We start from the raw sequence: 21265 nt of genomic DNA on the forward strand, positions 1-21265 counted from the left end.
GCCAAGTATTGGACCCTTGTTTTAAAGATGCAGCTTTTTAATGGGAAATCATAATGAAAATTGCTATTGAATTGTTTTATTTGGGTTATATTATTAGTTTCAGACCATTTGATGAAATATGTATCCAGCAAGAGAAACTCATTCTAGCACAGGTTTATTTTGAAATTATTCACAGTAACATTTGCACATTAATTAATTGGATAATTAATTAGCTTTTTAACATGATTAATGAGATTTTAACATCATTAATGTTGATACCTTAACTGTGTCTCCCTGAACTTTGGATCAATCTATGCATTAACATCTACTTAAGGTGCAGCATTTGTTATGTATTATCAAAGAAAATCTTGCAAGGAAGAATAATTTGATTCATTGTTGTTGATTTAGAGGAGAATGTTTTTCAGGCCATGGTGAAATCTGTGTAATTATATTTTGCTGAACTGCAATCTTTGCTGATCATCTATCACAGATCATCTATACACTGGACAACAAATTTTTTTCAAAGGATTTGCTTCCTGAAAAAAAGAGGATTTGAAAGATAACTCCAAGATGAACAGGAATATATTTGCTGTATCACATAGGAGGTTGGAGAAACATTAAATTAACTTTTACTGAATTTAGCATGTTTAATTTCTTAATGATGCTGACACATTGCATTAGTTCAACTGACCGAAAAATGTGTTGATGCTGATGTTTGTTTGTACTCAGCAGCTGATATCTCTTGTGTCAGTGTCCAGCAATAGTGAACCAGCATTGATGGATTCCATTTGCCCTGATACTGCTTTTCCATGGTCGCAATGTCCTTTTGAAATCTTTCACCATGTTCGTCACTAACTGCACCAGGATAAGCAGGGAGGATGTCCAAGTGCAAACGTAGAAAATTAATTTTCAATGACATGTTGCACTTCATGGTTTTGTCTGCTAAAATATGACAGGAAATCACAGAAATAGATTATATTGAAAAATGGTGCATGATAAAAAAAATCCATAAAATACACCCAAGAGTGTTCAGGAAGAAAAATGTTTGTTGACCAATGATATGTGGTACTCCCATTCTGAAATCGTGAGATTTCTGCAGTGAAGCAATCGTTTAAGACAAAGGCATGAATGATACCATCTAAGAGTAATTGGCATTCTAATACAAAATAAAAATTGGAAGTGCTGAAAATAATCAGTTCAGGCAAGAACTATAGAGTGAGAAACAGGGTTAACATATAGTTTAACGATTTTGTTGGAACAGGTTTTGATTTTAAAAAGAATTGGAAAGACTGAAATTGTTAATTTCACTTTTGAGCCCAGAGGTTGTAAGAAAATAGGGCATACAGATAGTGTAACATTATTACAGCACCAGCTGTCTGTAATTAGTTGTGTGTCTTTTCTCCATATCTGTATGGGTCTCCTCTGATCACTTTGGTTTCTTCCTACTTCCAAAGATGTAATGGGTTAGTAGGGTAATTGGTCACATGGATGCATGTGGGCAGCACAGGCTCGTGGAAAAGAAGGACCTGTAACTGTGTCTCGAAATCAATTTTAAATTCAGATGATATGTTGTTCCTACATTCTTAAACAAACATTCTTTCTTTCTTTCTTTGGCTTGGCTTCGCGGACGAAGATTTATAGAGGGGTAATGTCCACATCAGCTGCAGGCTCGTTTGTGGCTGACAAGTCCGATGCGGGACAGGCGGACACGGTTGCAGCGGTTGCAGGGGAAAATTGGTTGGTGGGGTTGGGTGTTGGGTTTTTCCTCCTTTGTCTTTTGTCAGTGAGGTGGGCTCTGCGGTCTTCTTCAAAGGAGGTTGCTGCCCGCCGAACTGTGAGGCGCCAAGATGCACGGTTTGAGGCGATATCAGCCCACTGGCGGTGGTCAATGTGGCAGGCACCAAGAGATTTCTTTAGGCAGTCCTTGTACCTTGTACATATATTCAATAAATAACACTATAATCCTGCATAAAACTAGAATTTTCTGAAAGTTAATTGATCTGAAATGTTAACTGAATGGTATTCTTAATTGAAATGAATGATTTGATTGAAGAGACCAATGGCTTAATTCCAAGCTTGTTGATGACCTAATATTTGGTGGGATTAAGACCAGGATGGAGGATGTAAAGAGCTTCAAGAGGCCAAAAATTACCTGAGCAAATGGATGGGAACATAATTGATGGAATATATTATGAAAACATGAGGACATCTACAAAACGGAAGCCTCTATATCAAATAAATTGAACTTAGTACAGGTACAGGCCCTTCAGCCCACAATGTTATGGTGACCGATATCAACCTAGTTCTTTGAAAGTGGATTCTCATGTAGATAGGGTGGTGAAGAAAGCGTTTGGTATGCTGGCCTTTATAAATCAAAGCATAGAATATAGGAGCTGGAAGGTAATGTTGAGACTGTTCAAGGCATTGGTGTGGCCAAGTTTGGAATATTGTGTGCAGTTCTGGTCACCAAATTATAAGAAGGATTTCAAGGTAGAGAGGGTGCAGAAAAGATTTACTAAATTGCTGCCAGGATTGCAGGATCTAGAATACAAAGAAAGATTGAGTAGACTGGGTCTTTATTCATTAGAGCATCAATGGTTGAGGGGGGATTTGATAGAGGTATTTATAATTATGAGAATGGATGTGATTAGACTCTTCCCCTTGAGGGTAGATGAGATTAGTTCGAGGGGTCATAAGTTAAGGGTTAGGGGGCAGAACTTTAAAAGTAACATAAGGGGAAGCTCTTCACTCAGAGAGTGGTGGCTGTGTGGAATGACCTTCCTGAAGAGGTGGATGCAGCAGGGTCAATTTTGTCATTTAAGAGAAGGTTGGATGAGTACATGGATGTGAGGGGATTAGAGGGTTATTGTCAGGGAGCAGGTAGATGTGACTAGTGGAGTTTCACTTAAATCATTGAGGACTAGAGGGCCGAGATGGCCTGTTTCCATACTGTAATTGTTGTAACCTACTCCCCAACTCTTCCCTACCTCACAGCCATAAACCTTTTATTTCTTTTATATCCATGTGCCTATTTTACCAGCCTTCAGCACCATCCCCAGCAAGGCATTCCAGGAATCCACTACTCTCTGTAGACATACCTCCCCTAAATTTTCCTACACTCATCTTAAATAGATGTTTAATTATTGGAATGTTTTCATGATTATAATATAGTGTTATTTTTGGTTTTCACATCAGGTGGTCTTTGATGTACACCAGTATTCAGTAATGTAATGACGTATTAATGTTTTAGTATAACATGGCCATCTTGCAATCCTAAAGTCGCCATATTTTAATTACATAAGGTTTTCAATCCTGAAAACTGACTGTAAATGGAATTTTCCAAAAGTCTGAAACAAACAATTTCTCCCAAAGCTATAAAGTGAAATCTTTAGTCATGGCAACCATTAGGGACTGATTTTCATAGAGTAGATTGGGTAGATGAATGTATTAGGATTTGTCACCAGTAAGCAGACTGACAAATGCTTGACTGAATATAGCCTAGGTGGAATGACAGTGGGGAGATGATCTCTCATCAGCAACAAAAATGTCAACAGCTTCATGAAAGAAAATCTGCACAAGTGGAAGGTGGCTCAGGTTTTGGGACATTTGATCTTACCTGAAGAAGTGTTTGGAGTTGAAGAAATATGGATTTAGTGATTCAGAGGTGTGTTTTAGATGAGGACAATGTATAGAAACTTTTTTACATTCAGTTTGGTTTTGTGATAAGGTTCAACCATTTTGGGAAAGAATTAGAGAATTTCTTCAAAAATTGCTTAAGATTACATTTTTATTAGATCCAAAAGTTTTTTTGTTGGGTTACACTGTTTTATTTAATGATTTGGGGTTGGATAAGTTTCAGATTGCTTTTCCTCATCGAGCATTGGCTATTGCGCATAAATGTATGGCAATTTCTTGGAAGGATGATGTTGAAATGAATATAGATCTTTGGCAAATAATGAGTTGAGATCCTGTATTTATATGGAAAAAATAACATATAGTTTGTTATGATCATTATAATTTTTTTGTTCAGACCCTTATTAGAAATGTATGGGTTTAATAATATCTTAACTTTTTTTTGCTCCCCTTGCGGGGGTTGGGCTTAGTTGTAGTTTATTTTGATTTTCTATTTTATGTATTGTTTGATAATATTTTGAAAATTTTAAATAAAGTTTCAAAAAAAAAGTGTTTGGAGTTGGACTTGGGTATAACAATCAATGAAGAATGGAGGCAGGACCTGTGTCTGGACAGCATGACTGGAGTCATTAATCCCAGATACAGGATGGTGCCATGCAATACTAGTTGTACCTCACATTACAAAAATCTTATAAATCAAAGCCAAAAATTTCAGAAATGTGCTTTAGGTGTGGTGTGGAACTTTTTTTCCACTCCACCTGGTTATGTTCAAAGGTAAGATTTTTCTGGAAGACCTGGGGGACATTCTTTAAAAAATTACAAAAGTAGATTTTCCACAGGATCCAGAAGTGTGCCTTCTGGGACACATTGTGGGTCATGAGTTTTAGACTGTCCAAATATCAAATTTTGTTCGTGAAGGTTGCCTTGGTGGTAACCAGGAAGTGTATAGCGGTTTCGTGGAAGTCCAATTTCCAACTGAATACCACATGATGGAATGTGAAAATGCAGAGTTGTATTCCCCTGGAGAAAATCTGTACAATCTAAGGAAGAAGCACAACACATTCGTTAAGATGTGGCAACCTTACTTGAAATATATGGCACTCAGATAGGTTAGTTCCCCAGCGCCCCCCCCCCCACCCCCAAAATAGGGGTACTGTAGCATTCCATCCCAGAAGGGAAAAGAATGTGATCAAAGAAGTGGGCCATGGCGCAAGTGATGTGTTTCTTTCAGTTTCGTTTTGAGTTTCTTTACTTGGTACTTTCACTTGTACAAAGGTGTGGAGTTGGGAGGGGGGGGGGATAAATATAGACTCAGTATGTTACATAAATGTTAAAAAAAATTATATGGTTTGAATTTTATGAGTATGAAAATTAAAATATTTTTAAAAAAAGGATTTGGAATTTGTTAGCTTTTTGATTTCCTGGTAAAGAGATGAAGAAGAGTCTGGAGAATTTATGTATTCTTGGATCTTGCGTCAGGTCTCGCGCAAGTTAAGACTCCAGAAGGCCTTCTCTGCAAGTCTTATTCTTGAACAAAATGGAGGGCTTTATTATGTTTAAAAAAAAAATCATCCTAACACACTGTGCTTTTCTTTCAGGTCATTTGCATACTTAACCATTAAAGACCGGTTGCCACAGATACTGACTAAGGCTGTTGATACAGTACATCGGCATAGGGATAAATTTTTTGCTCAACATGGACAGGTGAGTTGAAAATGACAGATGTGGAGCTGTAACTATTAGTTCAGATGTAATTTTGGGAAGAGTAGAGAATCACTTTGCTAGAATGGCAACAAGGATGAAGGATTATAGTTATCTGGATAGATTAGAGATGCTTCAATTATTCTTCCATAAGAGGGTGGGTTCAGGACAAGAAGAAGACTGCAGATTAATCGATGGAGAGATTTGACAATCAAAAATAATGATTTTTTAAAATCTCTAGAGAGTGGGACATCTGTTTCTGATGGGAGGAAAATACTGTAAGGAACCAGTAAATAGGACTTAAACCAATTTACATCAAATCAAGATTGGATATTGGGATTTTTAGCAGCAATTTGCAAGGGTCTGACGAGAATTGTTTTGAAAATGGGAGTAGAAAATTTAATTGTAACTTTCAGGTGGTGATTTGAAAATATCTTGCAGAAATTCCTTGATCGATGGAGCAAAAATGAGAGTAGAATTAATTGACTAACTTTCCTAATTTGTGGTTGGAGCACCTTTCCTGTTGTGTTTTTGAATATATGTTACAATTTATTAATTTTACTTGGTAGTCATTGCCCACCATGACTATTGCACCATTTTCTCTTCTTTTAGTGGTTATTTTACAGCAAGAATATTGATTAAGCCTTCCTCATTACATTTTACATGATCTAAAGCAGCTGGTTACCTCATTTGTTCCTCCTCATGTTGATCTAGAAATTTATCTCGTATACATTGCAAGAAGTCATTTTCAATATTGAGCTGAGAGATTTCAACGTGGGATTTTAAAAGAAGCAATCAGTTAATTTTCAAGACTTGCATGAATTTGGAGAAGATTCAATTTGATTAGAAAATAGCAAATATGACACCTATTTACAAAAATGGAGGGAGACAGCAAACAGGAAACTTTTATTAAATATGTTCATTAAGAAAAGAGGTTGGTGATCAGGTAAAAATCAATATAGTTCTGTGAAAGGAATTCATTTTTTTACCAAATTATTAGTATCCTTTGGTGAAATAATATGTGCTGTGACAATATAAGATTGGCTGACTATCCAGAATCAAAACGTAGGCACAAATTGGTCTTTTTCTGGTTGGCACATTGTAATGAGTATGTGGTCTTCAACTTTTTATCTATACATATCTTGGCTGCTAAATTTGCGGATGATGCAAAGCTAGGTAAGAAAGTTAAGGAAAGAACAAAAGGATGCAACAAAGGAATATAGATTGGTAAATCTTCGTCCGCGAAGCCAAGCCAAAGAAGAAAGAAGTGATTATGCAAAGGTCAGGCAAATGGATTTTAATGGAAAAATTTTAGTTGTCCATTTTAGCATGAAAAATATAAAGAATATTTATCTAAATGGTGTGAGACAGCAAAGCGCTGTCCAGATGACCTTGTCTTGATTTGAAAGAGGCTAGTATGCAGATACAAGTAATTAGAAAGTTACAGTTTGCAACTGCGATCTTATTAAATGGAAGAACAGTCTGGCTGTCTTCCACTCTCAACTCAATTGTTCATATTGTTAGTACTATATTGATTTGCAGAGTCTATATCTAAATCCTTCCTGTTTACTGTACTTTATACCTTCTATATTTATATTGTGGCTTATATCTGTTATTATTGGGTCTCCTTTAAACAATGCCCGCCAATGTTTTCTTACTGTTCCTGTTTGGCTCCACCCAGTTTATTCAATTCTGTACCATAATTTATCCAACCAAAACCTTTAACTGGAGTACTGATGTCATCCAATCATTAACAGACCTACACCGCTGACATTCTTTTGCTTACCCTTTCTGAATGTTGTGTCCCATGGAATATATAGTTCCCAGCTTCGGTCAGTTTGCAGCCGCATTTCTATTATGGCAAATAAATCATACCAGCTTATGACTACTCGTGTTATTTATTCATCCATCGTTACACAGATGCAATGTGCATTTGGATTCATCATGGCTAATATGGCTGTTTAATGTTTTTTTCTGTCCTCTGACCTTATTTACTGTTCACCTTTATTTCTGCTGCCTATTTATTTTGTTTATAACATTTCTAAATTTTGCTTCCATTTTTTCAATTGCTCTTGGCTATCTTCTTAAAAACCTATCACCCCCAGCTAAATTGCTTCAAACCTTCCCCAAAAACTCTATTAAACGTCCTGCAAGGATATTGGTTTTGTAAACTCTATAGTCACCCCTGCACCCAAAACGTTCCCAAAGTTTAACTTGTCTAAAGCCGTCCTCCTTTATCATCTCTCCAGCCATCCATTCATTTGCTCTATTCTTCTCATTGCGAAGATGTGACATTGGGACTCGTCCTTGGGATTTCAGATCCTGTTTTTTTAAAGTAATTCTTTGCTCCCTGAAGCTTGCACGCAACATCTTATTCCTTCTTCCTTCTATGTCATTGATACCAGTATTCTAGTGTGGACTTTTCCCCTTATGGATGCTCGGCAGCCATTTAGCAGCATCCTTGATCTGACACCAGGGAAGGAATATGCCAGAGGTACAGCTGTAAGCACCTGTATGACCCCTTACTATTGAATCCCCAATCATTATTGCTCTCTCACTCTTTTTTTTCCCCTGTGTACATGCTGCTCTAAACTTCTGGCTGTGCATCTATATCAATAAAGGAAAATCTGTTAGTGATTGAGTTGGATTCAGGGATTTCTGAATGTCTCCCTGCTGCTCCTATATAAATAGTCCAGCTGTTAATTCAGCTCTGAAACTAGAGCTCAAGCTGTTGTTGCTGGGGAAACTTCCTGCCCTCGCAACTTCCAGTCTGGAGTACTGAATTTGTTTTGTCGCATTGATCCTGAGAAATGCATATTCAGTCCAAGACCGTCCGACCTAAAAGACATGGCAACCACATCAGCTGCAGAAAAACTTGCCTTGGAGATAAGGGAAATACGAGGAAGAAGCCAAACAGCAATCTCCACTGCTGATGCCGCTGCCAACCTTTCCTCAGTCACAAAAACATTAAAACATATAAATACAGAGTGGTCATCAACATTTTCCATAATGAGTAATGTTATACCATTTAACATACTCAACTTTTGTTCATTTTCAAACTAAACATGAATTGAGTCCCATGAGTAGCTTCATGAATATTGCAAGGTACAGTCTGATTGGTTTGGGAGAAATTACATCATTTTGTACAGGTGGATAATATAAAAGGCTGTGATCTGCAAGGGAACATGCAAATGTCTTGAACTTGAAAATTGAGTCTGCCAGAAGTTGTTGGTAGTAAAAAGCATCTCTTTCACATTGAAAATTAGTCTTTGTCTCTTTGCCAATCTGCTGCTGGCTTTATTGTGTTTAATAAATGAAGGTCATGAAATAATGCACCAATTTAGTTTGGTAATTATAGAAATAGCCTCTGTGATTATATCATTCCAGGTAAGCACCAAATGAGTTCAGGACAAATTGTTGTCAGAGAAGCCGGGGCAGTTTCAGAAAGGATGAGAGAAACAAAAACAGCAGATTCTTTAATTTCATTTGTCATTTTCTGACACCATAAGACTGAGGAGCAGAATTAGACCATTTGGCCCATCAAGCCTGCTCTGCCATTGAATCATGGCTGATGTATTTTTCCTTTCAACTCCCATTTTCCTGTCTTCTCTCCAAAACCTTTGATACCCATGCTAATCAAGAACCTTATCAACCTCAGCTTTAAGTATATCCAATCTCTTTGCCTTCATAGTTTCATTACCCACTGTCTGAAGAAACATTTCCTCATCTGTTCTAAAGGGACATCCTTTTATTCTCAGGCTTTGTCTCTGAACCTGGACTCTCACACAACTGGAAGCATTTCCTGATAGCCCTTTCACTATTCAGTATGTTTTGATGAGATATCCCCTCATTCTTCTAAACTCCAACAAGTACAGCCCCGGAACCATCAAACGCTTCTCATCCGTTAACCCTCATCCCTGGGATCATTCTCATAAATCTCCTCCAATGCCAGCACTTATGAACTTAGTTATGGGGCCTAAAACCTTTCTCACAATACTCCAAATGTGGCCTGAACACCAGTAGTTGTTGGCAAGCAGCCATAAAATGACCCCTTTAATTCTACTCTAGGCCTTGAACCAGTCAGCTAATCTTTTATCCATGCTTGTATCATTCCTGTAATGTCTTCTGAAACTCCAAGTAAACAACATCCACTGATTTTCCTTTGGTAAAACACAAAAATCTACATGGTTGAGGTAAAAACACAATGGTGGAGAAACTCAGCAGGTCAAACAGTTTACTTTATATAACAAAGATAAAGATACATAACCAATGTTGCAGGCTTGAGCCTTTCTTAAATGTATGATCCACTGACTCTCCTTTGGCTGTTCTGCGTGTTATTTCCTTAATGAACTCCAACAGACTTTTCCCTGAAGGAAACCATAATGATATTGACCTGTTTTATCTTGTGCTTTCAAGTACCCCTAAACCTCACTCTTAATAATAGACCCTCGAAACTTACCACTGATGTTAGGCTAACTGGCCTATCATTTTGGGTCATTTGCCTCTCTCCCTTCTAAAAGAGTGGAATTTCATTTGCAATTTTCCAATTCCCAATTCATGTGATTCATGAAAGATTACTACTAATGTGTTCTCAATCTCTTCAGTTACCTCTTTCTGAAACCTAGGGTATAGTCCATCTGGTTCAGGTAACTTATCCACCTTCAGCCCATTCAGCTTCTCAAGCACCTTCTGAGAAATAGCAACTACTATCCCTTGACTCTTGAATTTCTAGCACGTCTCTGGTGTCTTCCGTTGTGAAGATTAATGTAAGATACCTATTCAGTTCATCTGCCATTTCTTTGTCCCCTTTTACTACTTGCCAGCATCATTTTCCAGCAGTCCAAAGTCATTTCTTCCTTTTACTTTTTATATATCTGCAAAAAATTTTGAATCTGTTTTTTATGCTATTGTCCATCTTACCATCATATTTTCTCCCCTTCTTTTGGTTTTTAAAAGTTACCTAAAACTTAATTTCCTGCTAAATTTTGCTAAACTGTATGTTTTCTCTTTTACTTCTATGCTGCCTTATCTTGACTTCCCTCATCAGTCCCGGTTGCCTCACTCTCCCTTTAGAATTCTGCTGCTTCTTCTTTGGGATAAAATGATCCTGCATCTTTTTAATTATTCCCTGAATATCCTGTGATTGCTGCTCCACCGTCTTCCTTGCTGGGGATCCCTTCTAATCAACTTTGGCAAGCTCCTCTCCATTGCTCTGTAGTTACCTTTACTCATCTGTAATACTGACAACATCAGACTTTAGCCTCTCCCTCTCAAGCTGCAGAATGAATTCTATCATATTGGAAACAAATCCATGGACACTCTGTGGGGACTCTCTTTTACTTCTCTTTCTTTAACTGTAAAGGGGGCTGGAAAATTTCTGCTAATGGCAAATCTTTGTCTGCCTTAAATTAGACTAAAGGAAATGTTGTGTAATATATTTTTTTGTTTTATTACATGACAATAAAATAATCTTGAATTATTGAATTGAGATCATTGCCTTTTAAGGGTTCCTTTACCTTAAACTTCCTAATCAAATTCGGTTCGTTTCACCACACCAAATCCAGAATTGCCTTTTTGCTCATGGGCTTGACCACACACCTGCTCCTTAAAGCCATCTTGTAGGCATTCCACAAATTCCTTCTTTTGAGATCCAGCAGCAGTGTCTACCGACATGTTGAAGTTACCCATTTCACTGTAACATTGTCTTTCTTACATGCCTTCTCTAACTCCTGTTGTTAATTGCACCCCACCTCCTGGCTGCTCTTTGGAGGCCTGTGTGTAACTCCCATCAAGGTATTTTTACCCTTGCAGTTTCTAAACCAAACCCATAAGCATTCTCCAACCTCATATCCTTTTTCCCTTCTTGCTCAGGATTTTATTTCATTTTTCTCTAATAGAGCCATCCCATCCTCTCTGCTTATTTGCCTGTCTTTTTGATGTTCAGCACCCAGCCGTGACCCTCCTTCAGCTATGTCTCCTTTGCATCCTACAGTATCGTACCTGCTCCTTTCTAACTGTGCTTTAAGCTCATCTACCTTGTTTTATACACTGTGTACATTTAAATACAGCACCTTCAGTCCCACCACGCTTCTCACATTTGTCTCCATGATGCCCAAATTTAAATTCTTAACCATTTCCCAACTTACTGTCCTATTTTTTTTATTCTGGAAACTTCAATTACCTCTCTTTTCCATACATTTCCATACATTTCCAGTCTGTTGAACCCACCCATTGCTATTTAGTTTAAAGCCCTGTCTACAGCCAAAGTTATTGATTCACCATGATCATGGTCCCAGCATAGAATAGCCCACTCCTTGTTGTCCCATGAATCTAAACTCGCGTCTTCCACGCCAGTCTTTGAGCTGCGTGTTTAAATCCCTAATCTATCAACCCTAAGCAATTTGCATGTGACTCGGAGCAATCCAGAGATAATTTTTTGATTCTGCTTTTTAGTTTAGTCCCAGGCTGCTCAAAACCCTCAGTAGAACCTCTTTCCCAGTTCTACCTATCTAACTGGACTTAGCTCTCCCACTCCAACTCCCTCTGCAGGTTAGATGAGATGTACTGAGCTCAGGCACCGGGCAGGCAATATTGCCTTCGGGACTTTTGATTCTCACTATTCCACATTCGCCTGCATGGTGTAAGAATCTCTGATCTGTTGGACGATCTCAAGGGATGAGGATCCTACAGCACAACCTCTAGAATTCCTCATCTGCTTTACCAGCAGTCATGCCCTCTTGTGCCTGACCATAGACTGAATATGAAGCTGTACAGCGAGTAGTGTTCTACTGCAAATAGACTAACAGGTTCTCTAACATTCATTCAACCATGTAAAGAGTTCAATTAACAGTACAGAATTACAATGAAAGGATAGTCAATAAATCCCAATCAAGGACAGCATGATAGCATGGTGGCAGGGTTCATTCAGGAGCTTATTGGCTGCAAGGAAGAAACTTTTTAAGCTTATTCTTGCCCGGTTTTACACTCTTGAGCTTTGTTTCCAAAGGGGGATGGAGACGAGAATGTGCCTGAGGAGTGATGGGTCCTTCAGTATGTCGGCTGCCTTTCTTAGGTAACAGGAGATTTAGCTACATTCCATGGAGGGGAGGGAAATTTATGTTACGTTTTGAGATGTATTCACTACCTTCTGCTGCTTCTTCTGCTCAGCAGGTCAGGCAGCATCCATGGGTAAAAATGGTCTGTTAATGTTTTGGGTGTTTATCGAGATTAAAATACTGTATAAAGGTGGAAAAAAATTATTACTTGCTGACTTGACTATAGAAAAATCCTTTGATACACAAGGATTTACATGCTAATCTTCAAACTGAAAGCACCCAATACTGTTATTTTTTTTCAGGAAGGCGTTGAGGCAGAAAAAAGAGCCATTGGTCTCTTGTCAAAGTTACGAAATGAACTGCAAACTGACAAGCCAGCACTACCTCTTACAGATGGATTACCAGATGTTGCCCACTGGAATAAATACCTTGAACAGCAGCAGGCTCGACTGGGGTCTGAGGGAAACACCAGCTGGTTTAATGCGCCCTGGTTGTACATGGAGTGTTACATGTACCGTAGGATCCATGAAGCACTGCAGCTCAAGTGCGTGAAGCAATTTTTAAAATTAAAAACTTTCAAAAATCTAATCGAGTAATAGGTTTGTATTGAATTAAATTGTAACTAGAATACAGATATTGAATTAACTTTCATAGAGTTATACAGCACAGAAACAGGCCTTTTGGCCCACAATGTCCACTTCATGTCCTCCTACACTAAACCCAGTTGTCCACATTAGAACTGAATTCTTCCAGGCCATGCCTATTTAAGTGTCTTTAACTTTAAGCCTCGTAAATGAAGTAATTGTGTCTGATTACATTTCCTCTGACAACTTGCTCCAGGATATCTGTCAAAGACACGGTTTTTGGAGCTTTCCAGATTTTAGATTTCCAGATAAAGGATTGTGTACCTGTAAATGATATATTTGCAATACACTTTTATAATTTGTGCATTCTACAATGTTTCTTATTTGCCCTTGGATGTCCTGTTCCATCCTCTGCACATGCTTCTGTGGTGTGACATTGGAATTTTCCTAAAATCCACTCTAATTCCTTGTTTAAAAATATCTTTGACATGTTCTGAATAACTAATGCAGTGGTTCTCAACCTAAGTCTTTCCAATCACATACAACTTTAAGTAACCCCTACGGCATTGGTGCCGTAGTAAGGGATTGCTTAAGGTGGTACGTGAGTGGGAAGGAAAGGTTGAGAATCACTGCTCTACACCCAATTGTTACTCAAATATATTGCTTGAGAAAAATTGTCATTGGTCCATTTTCTTTAGAGTTATGAAACTGTGTTCATAACAAGTCAATTAGGTACCATTAAAACTGGTTTTCAAACTTTTTCTTTCCACCCATATAACTCCTTCAGCAAACCCTTAATAATCACAGAACACCTATGGCATAGGGAATACTTAAAGTGGTTTGTGAGTGAAAAGAAAAAGGTTGAGAATCACGGAACTAATGGGTAACATATGAATCTGATTCTTTGTGAGCAGTGCCACAGCATATCCTCCAATTTGAATGTTCACCATGTTAACATTCCTTTTAAGACCTTTTTTTTCTGAAATCTCCAGTTTTACAGCCATGAGAGAATTCTGAATTTTTTGCATTCCCAACATACCTTGTTGAAAGGAACCTTAAAAGGAAACAAACAAGATCATTGAATTCTGCATCTTTAATTTGCCAGGCTCCAAGTTCTGAAAATACCTTTAAGAGTTAAACATCTAAACCTGACAACACTGAGACTCTCCTTGCAACCTTTTTTCCTTATTTTTAATCACCTGTCCTATATTTACTCCTTTAGCAGAGTACTGTTATTTTCGTATTCTTCATAAACTGCCTTGGAAAGTTTTTTATTGCTAAAATTTATACTTGTGTGAACAACATGATGGTGATATTAAATACCAAGAGCTCTTTCAAATTTTGACTAATTTAATTTTGTCATTTAACACTGCAGTCCTCCCATGTGTGATTTTGATGTATTTAATGAAGCAAAGACTCAAGGTTTCCTGGAGTCACAGCAAGCTATTATTGCTATCTCCACCCATCTTCAGGAAGTAAATAAAAAAGTAGAAGGCTTTCAGGAAACCCACCTTAAAGCTGAGCTAATGCAGCTCCTACAGGTAACCTTAAAAATATTCATTTTCTTTATAAGTACATTTGTTATAAGGTTTTGCACAATTTTGAGAAAATGCTGATACAATCAATTGTACTTCATTGGCCTTCTGTCCCTTTATTGTTATTGAGTGCTATGTGAGAAAAGTAAAATAAAATATTGGAGTGTTTTCTTATTTTCATTGTACATCCATTGTATGGTTTTAATATGAAATTCCAACCTAAACCAGCTTCTGAATTTTACTTAGACCAAACTCCAATAACTAGGGGAATGGATATTTCACAAGTGAAACTTGTGAGTTATTGTTGCTCTTAGTAACATAAATCGAAACAGAATAACAAAAGTTTAATGCAGCTTGTATTTAAAGTTTAAAAAATTTTACCCTGTTTTTTAGATGAGAATCATCACTAGTTTGGGTGACACGGACTCGTGGGCCGAAATGGCCTGTTATCCTACTGTATGTAAATTTTAAAAAAATTGTTAGTTTTAAATGTGTAGACTGGCCCTCAACCGTTACATTGGACAAGGAAGATATTGCTTCCTGAACACTTTGGATGTGTTTTATTGATTTTGAGCTGCCGATCTTGAAAATATCCTTATAATTTTTCTATGATATACTTTTTTTTTAGATATACCCTATTTTTGTGACTTTCTGTCATATTTTAAGTCTACTTCAAGCAGACAAAACCATGAAGTGCAACATCATTAAAAAATTCAAGAAGAATTTGGACAGATACATGAATGGGGGGTATATGGAGGGCTATAGACCTGGTGCAGGTCAGTGGGGCCAGGAAAGGCAGAAAAATAGTTCAGCACAGATTATCAAGGCCGAAGGGGCCGTTTCTGTGCTGTAATATTCTATAATTTTATTAAAATTCATTTTCTGCATTCACACTTGGACGTCTTCCTTGCTGATCTTGGTGCAGTCACTGATGAACATGGTGAACAGTTTCACCAGGACATTGTGACCATGGAAAGGCAGTATCAGGGTAACTAGAATCCTTCAATGCTGGCCGACTATTGTTGGACACTGAGGCATTAGATGTTGAGTATAAATGAAATTCAGCAGTAAAACATTTCTAGAACAGTTGAACTGATGCAACACGTCAGCATCATTATGCAATTAAACATGCTAAATTCAATCAAAGTTAACTTAATGTTTCTCCAACTCCCTATATAATACTGCAAATCTGAAATTATCTTTATTTTCAGATTGAAGTGTCCTTTCACAATCCCCATTTTTTTACAGCAAGCAAACTTTTTGAAATAAATTATTGTCCAGTGTTATTTCTATCACTAATGTTTCTGGAGTTAAACTTTATATTGTCAAATTACAGGAAATTTCCACACAAAATGTCAGCTTTCAAATTATATATTAAATATGTACATTTATATCATCTTTATTTTGGAGGATATACTGTATGTGTAAATTAGCATCTTTTGACTTTAACTGAATATAACTTAATTCCTTTAAAATGCTGCATGAATAACACATTTAGAAGTTGGATTTAAAGCCATGTAAATTATTATACAGTAAAAAGTGAGTACTCTGATACATGATTTGAATTGGTACATTAAATTTCCCTTTAATATATATAGGTATATCCCGCTATATAAAACTAGAGCGTTCCTATGAAGCCTGTCATAGGCCGAAATGGCAAAAAGCGAAGACCCATTCACTACCATTGAAGGCTATTTTTATTAAAGTGAAAACCCATTCAAATCCTTTTGTAAAAGCGAACACAGGTTTCTTTGTAAAAGTGAATTTTAATAAAGCAAGTATTCATAAAACAGGGTATACCTGTACCAATATACTTTGAGTCTTTGTTATTCTGAGTTAGCATTTATACCAGCATAGAAAATTTAAATAGGACTAACCAACAAATAAGAAATCTGAACAAAGGAACAAGAGTGAACAATTTACCTCATTCTCCTCAAATATGCCATCAGCCCATAAATATGCATTTGCAGTGTTCTTTTGATATCTTTAACTAAGTTTTATTAATATATTTAAATTTAATAATTGCTCTTTGTGTAAGAGAGTTCCAAATTTCTTTCATCTTTTTGAACAGATGTTCCCGATTTCAAACGTATAAAGCCAAGTTCTAGTTTGTAAACTATGTCTCCAATTCCTATGCTCCACAACCAAGTTTCTGGAGATGAAGAGACAACAGGAAATTTCCCTTCTATCTATGTATCAATTCCGCTAAATATCTTTGAAACTTCAATCCAATTCCTTCACCCAATTTCTTTGTGATTTAGAACAAAAACAGAAAATGCTGTTCTGAATTTATACTCATAATCCAATATTTGTATCCATGAGTCCAGATTCTGTTATATCTCCTTTGCACTCTGTCCGAAATCAATATAACATTCCTAAGGTGTGGAGCCAAAATTACCCTTGGTACAATAGGTGTGGTCTAAGCAAGGCTTTTTACTGTTTTTATCTCAATATATTCCTGACCAGAAAATATAAAGGGCACTATTATTTTAATTCTCATTCATAGTTTAATAATTTTGTGGTTAGACACCCTGAGTTTCTTTAAACATTTAATTGTTTCCAGCTTTACACCATTTAGAAAATTTTCTCTATTAAAATCCAAAGTAGAAGATCTCACATTTGCTTACATTGAAATTCTTTTACCCATTTGTTTATTCAATTAATATCTTTTGTAAGTCTACTCCATTTACAAAATTGTTGGTCTTTATGTTATCAGCAAATGTGGAAATGTGACATTTTATTGAATCAATTGTGGTAATTTTAAAATCATTGGACTCTAAAAATCCTTGATGTATAGCACCACTCATATCATAACAACTTGGTTATCTGACTATTATCATTACTTTATTTCCTGCTCAGCCATTTCCTTCACCAAGACTCAAATTTACCTTCAGTTCCATGGGTTACAGCTTTATGTAGCAGGCACTTTTGAATGATTTTATCTAATGTTTTCTGGAAATGTAAGTCACATGCCTGTTCATTAATTCACTTAAAACATTCATTCAGGTTCATAAAGCATGCCATTTACAATCCATGCTGGTTTTCTCTGATTAACACAGTGAATGGTTGAGCAGGCTGGGACTTTATTCCCTGGAGTATAGAAGGTTGAGGGGTGATTTGATAGAGTTATTCAAAATTATAAGGGGGACGGATAGAGTCAATGTGGATAGGCTTTTTCCACTGAGAGTGGGGGAGACTCAAAACAAGAAGGCATGGATTGAGAGTAAAAGGGGAAAAGTTTTTAAAGGAAACATAGGGGAAATTTCTTCACGCAGAGGATGGTGGGGGTGTGGAATGAACTTCAGGCAGTGGTAGTAGAAGTGAGATCAATGTTAATATTCAAGGAAAGGTTGAATAGGTATATGGATGGGAGAGGTGTGGAGAGTTATGGGCCAAATGCGGGTCAGTGGGACTAGGTGGGAGATGATGTTTGGCACGGACTAGAAGGGCCAAACTGGCCTGTTTCTGTGCTGTAAATGGTTATATGGTAAACTGAAAATGTTCAAGTATTCAATCTATTGTTAATTATAGGCAGATATAATTTACTGGCATTAGATGCTGCATTACTGCTGTAAATCTTCCAGGTTTCCCACTCTCACATGTGTGAAATAATATGGTGCCTTCACAACCAAGAGAGTTTCTGAAAAAAAGCATCATATATTCTCATTTCAAAGTTTTCACCTCGATCCTTCAATAATGCTTAAGCATAATCTAGCAAACAGGAAAAGGGTGTGATTTACTTCAAGTTCAGGAGTCATGTTGTTGAAGTTTGGAGCCACGTGTGATCCATGGAATGCTTTGGCTTCTGTATCACTTGGGGATTTTGGGGTGGTGGTGGAGATGTTTCAATAAATATTACTTTCAGGTCACTAAATCCATGACAATAGTTTTCTTTTTTTTTAAACTTTATTTAAGATTTTATAACATGAATAACATATAGAATTACATTAAAAAAAAATTAAGAACAAAATAATAAAATTACAATACAGTATCAGTATTCTAAATAAACTATACCCTCCCCAATAATTATTACACATTAATAACCCAACTCAAATTAGTCCAACCCCCCCCTTTCCCCCAAAATAAAGAGTGAAGAATTAATAAAGTTAATAATATATGTGAGGAAAAAAAACCCACTTACAAAAAAAACAAAAACATAACCGATTTAAAATACTAACAAAAAGAAAAGTAGTTAATACTAAGATATCAGACTTAAAAAACATATTTAAATCAAACTTAAAAGCATATATTTAACAGAGTTAAGACGAAACATATATTTAACTCAAACTTAATATAAAAAATTAGTAAAGTTAGTAACATTGTCTATCAAAAATTCTTAAACAATAATCAATTCTTTAAAAAAAATTGTAGCATGAGAAAAAAAAAGATGAAAAAAAAACTTTCTCTATAGAGATAAACCTTCACCAAATATCAACTAACTAAGTTAGTTGAAGTTAGACAAGAGTTTTCTTTTGAAAAGATTGGTGAAATGTCTGTTGGAAGTCCGTATGATTCACAGGCTAATGGTTTATACATTTAGAAGGAATCACATTAGTCAGCCTGCACCAAAATTAATTACTGTTAAATGTTAATTAATTAGAACATTCAAAATTAAGAAAAAAATTGGTGATATTGGTACTTTTTATTTAAATTGTACCACACTTCAAAAATTTGCTGCTGGAGAATCTGTAGATTGGGTGACACGTCCGCTGAACACTGTGGGTTTAAACTTGAACTCCCAGTAACAAAGATATTGATTCCCAATACCATTCCCACATTCTCAGCTTCTTGCATTGTCAGGGTGAGGATAAACTTGAAGAATAGCACACAATATTCTTCCTGAACAACTTAAACCGAATGCCAGAAACAAGTTTAAGTAACTCTACTTCTTTCTGGTTCCACTGTTGCCATCTCTTCTTTACCTACTGCTCTTTCTCTAATTCCTCCCCCACTCACCCACCAAATGGTCTCTCCCACCTTTCTAGTACCCTATCACCTTTTGGAGCCTCCCCAGCATCTTTCCCCCATTATTTATGTAAAATCACCCCCTTATTACCATGCCTTGATGAAGAGTCCTGCCCTGAAATTTCCATTTGAACTCATGGATGCTGCCTGACCAGCTGAGTTCCTCTAGCATTGTGTACTTGAGATTTCACCATCTGCAGCTTTTGTGTACCATACTTCAAATCAGAGAATATCATAAAAACACTATCTTGTATATAATTTCTGTTCTCATAATCTTTCTTTTTCTTAATGTGGAAAATATGGGTTTTTTATGTAATTTCCTGTGATGCAAAAAGATAATATCAGACCTTATGATTTTTTTTTAAATGTAGGTTGCACTGTGGGGAAACAGATGTGACCTTTCCATTTCTGCCGGGGTGACCAACTCTCAAACATTCAACCCATTAACTGCTCTCGAATCTTTAAAGCCTTTCATTTTGATCAATGACTTTGAATTTGTTTGGCGCCTCCTCATCAATAATAAGAAAAATAAAATTTCAGGAACAGCTCACACCCGAATAGACATTGTCCTTGACAACTCTGGATTTGAGCTAGTGGCTGATTTGGTATTGGCGGATTTCCTCATCACTTCTCAACTCGTTCATGAAATTCACTTTCATGGGAAGAGCATACCTTGGTTTGTTTCTGATACAACAAAGAAAGATTTTGACTGGACACTGAATCAAATGAAGACATCCAGCCACCCACAGATGTCCAAGTGTGGAGCTGCATGGGAAAACAATGTGAAAAGAGGGGTTTGGAATTATCAGGACCACGTATTCTGGACTCTCCCCAATGAGTTTTATGACATGTCCCTCATTGCCAATGATCTGCATGCTGAACTGCAGAAGTCACACTTAATATTTTTTAAGGGAGACTTAAATTATAGGAAGCTAACAGGAGACAGGAAGTGGAGCTATACAGTTCCGTTTGAAACTGCTCTCCGCGGGTTTCAGCCAGCACCACTATGTAGCTTGCGGACACTGAAAGCTGATATTCAGGTTGGCTTAAAGACGGGGCTAGGTGAGCAGCTGGCGGCCTCTGATCCTGACTGGTTGACCAGTGGGCATTATGCAATTATTCAATTTAGCAACTCTTTCAGGAAATAACATTGTTACCTGGCATATCTCTAAGCCATCTTTCTGGATTGATGGGAAAATTATAATGCTGTTTCATTGTTTACCAAATACTTCATAATCTTAAGCATGTTTGGCTCAAACTTCCTATAATTTAATGTTTTCATTGGAAATAATCTTAGGGATATTTGTTGTAAAATGCACTAAAAAATTAATTTTCAGAATTGCAATTTAAATCTTTCTGTATGGGAAATGTTGCTCTGGTGTTGATACAATAAGAACAACAAAGGCTCACTGATATGTGAGTGGCCAGTCACTTAAATTACCAAATACATGTTCATTCATAATTAAAATTGTTGCTACCCGTAGAATCTTTTTTGATTTATCATTTAGCTTTTTGATCATAATTTATTTTATCAGATATAATTTCAACATGAGGAATTTTACAAATATAATGATACAAACTGCCAACTATTTCAGTTTTCTGCCCCACTCCTGCACCAACATGTCTGTCCACGGCCTAAGGCACAGCCAAACCAACACCTAATATTCCATCTTGGACTCTCTGTCCGGATGGCATTAACATCAACTTCTCCGGTTTCTGCAACACCACTCCCTATTCTCCTGCTCTTCCTTTTCCTCTGTCTCCTTTCCTCCAGCTCTGCTCCCCTTTCCCTATCCATTCTGTTGTGCCCTCC

At 36.8% G+C, this 21265-nt stretch overlaps 1 protein-coding gene across 11 annotated transcripts in view; it reads left to right on the plus strand.

Moving 5' to 3' along the window:
• Window positions 1-20938, plus strand: part of armt1 (acidic residue methyltransferase 1) — a 167068-nt gene extending 146130 nt beyond the window's left edge. For 8 of the 11 annotated variants that reach the window (XM_069932289.1, XM_069932290.1, XM_069932291.1 and 5 more), the window contains 6 exons: window positions 470-584; window positions 5211-5316; window positions 12671-12912; window positions 14328-14493; window positions 14881-14943; window positions 19824-20938. In XM_069932289.1, the coding sequence (XP_069788390.1) occupies window positions 550-584; window positions 5211-5316; window positions 12671-12912; window positions 14328-14493; window positions 14881-14943; window positions 19824-20600 (1389 nt within the window). In that variant the 5' untranslated portion in view covers window positions 470-549 and the 3' untranslated portion in view covers window positions 20601-20938. The remainder of the gene's footprint in view (window positions 1-469; window positions 585-5210; window positions 5317-12670; window positions 12913-14327; window positions 14494-14880; window positions 14944-19823) is intronic. The other 3 variants (XM_069932287.1, XM_069932298.1, XM_069932288.1) reach the window with 2 other exon arrangements.
• The last annotated feature ends 327 nt before the right edge of the window (window positions 20939-21265 follow it).

Source organism: Narcine bancroftii, chromosome 4 (genome assembly GCF_036971445.1).
Source record: "Narcine bancroftii isolate sNarBan1 chromosome 4, sNarBan1.hap1, whole genome shotgun sequence".
NCBI lineage: Eukaryota > Metazoa > Chordata > Chondrichthyes > Torpediniformes > Narcinidae > Narcine > Narcine bancroftii.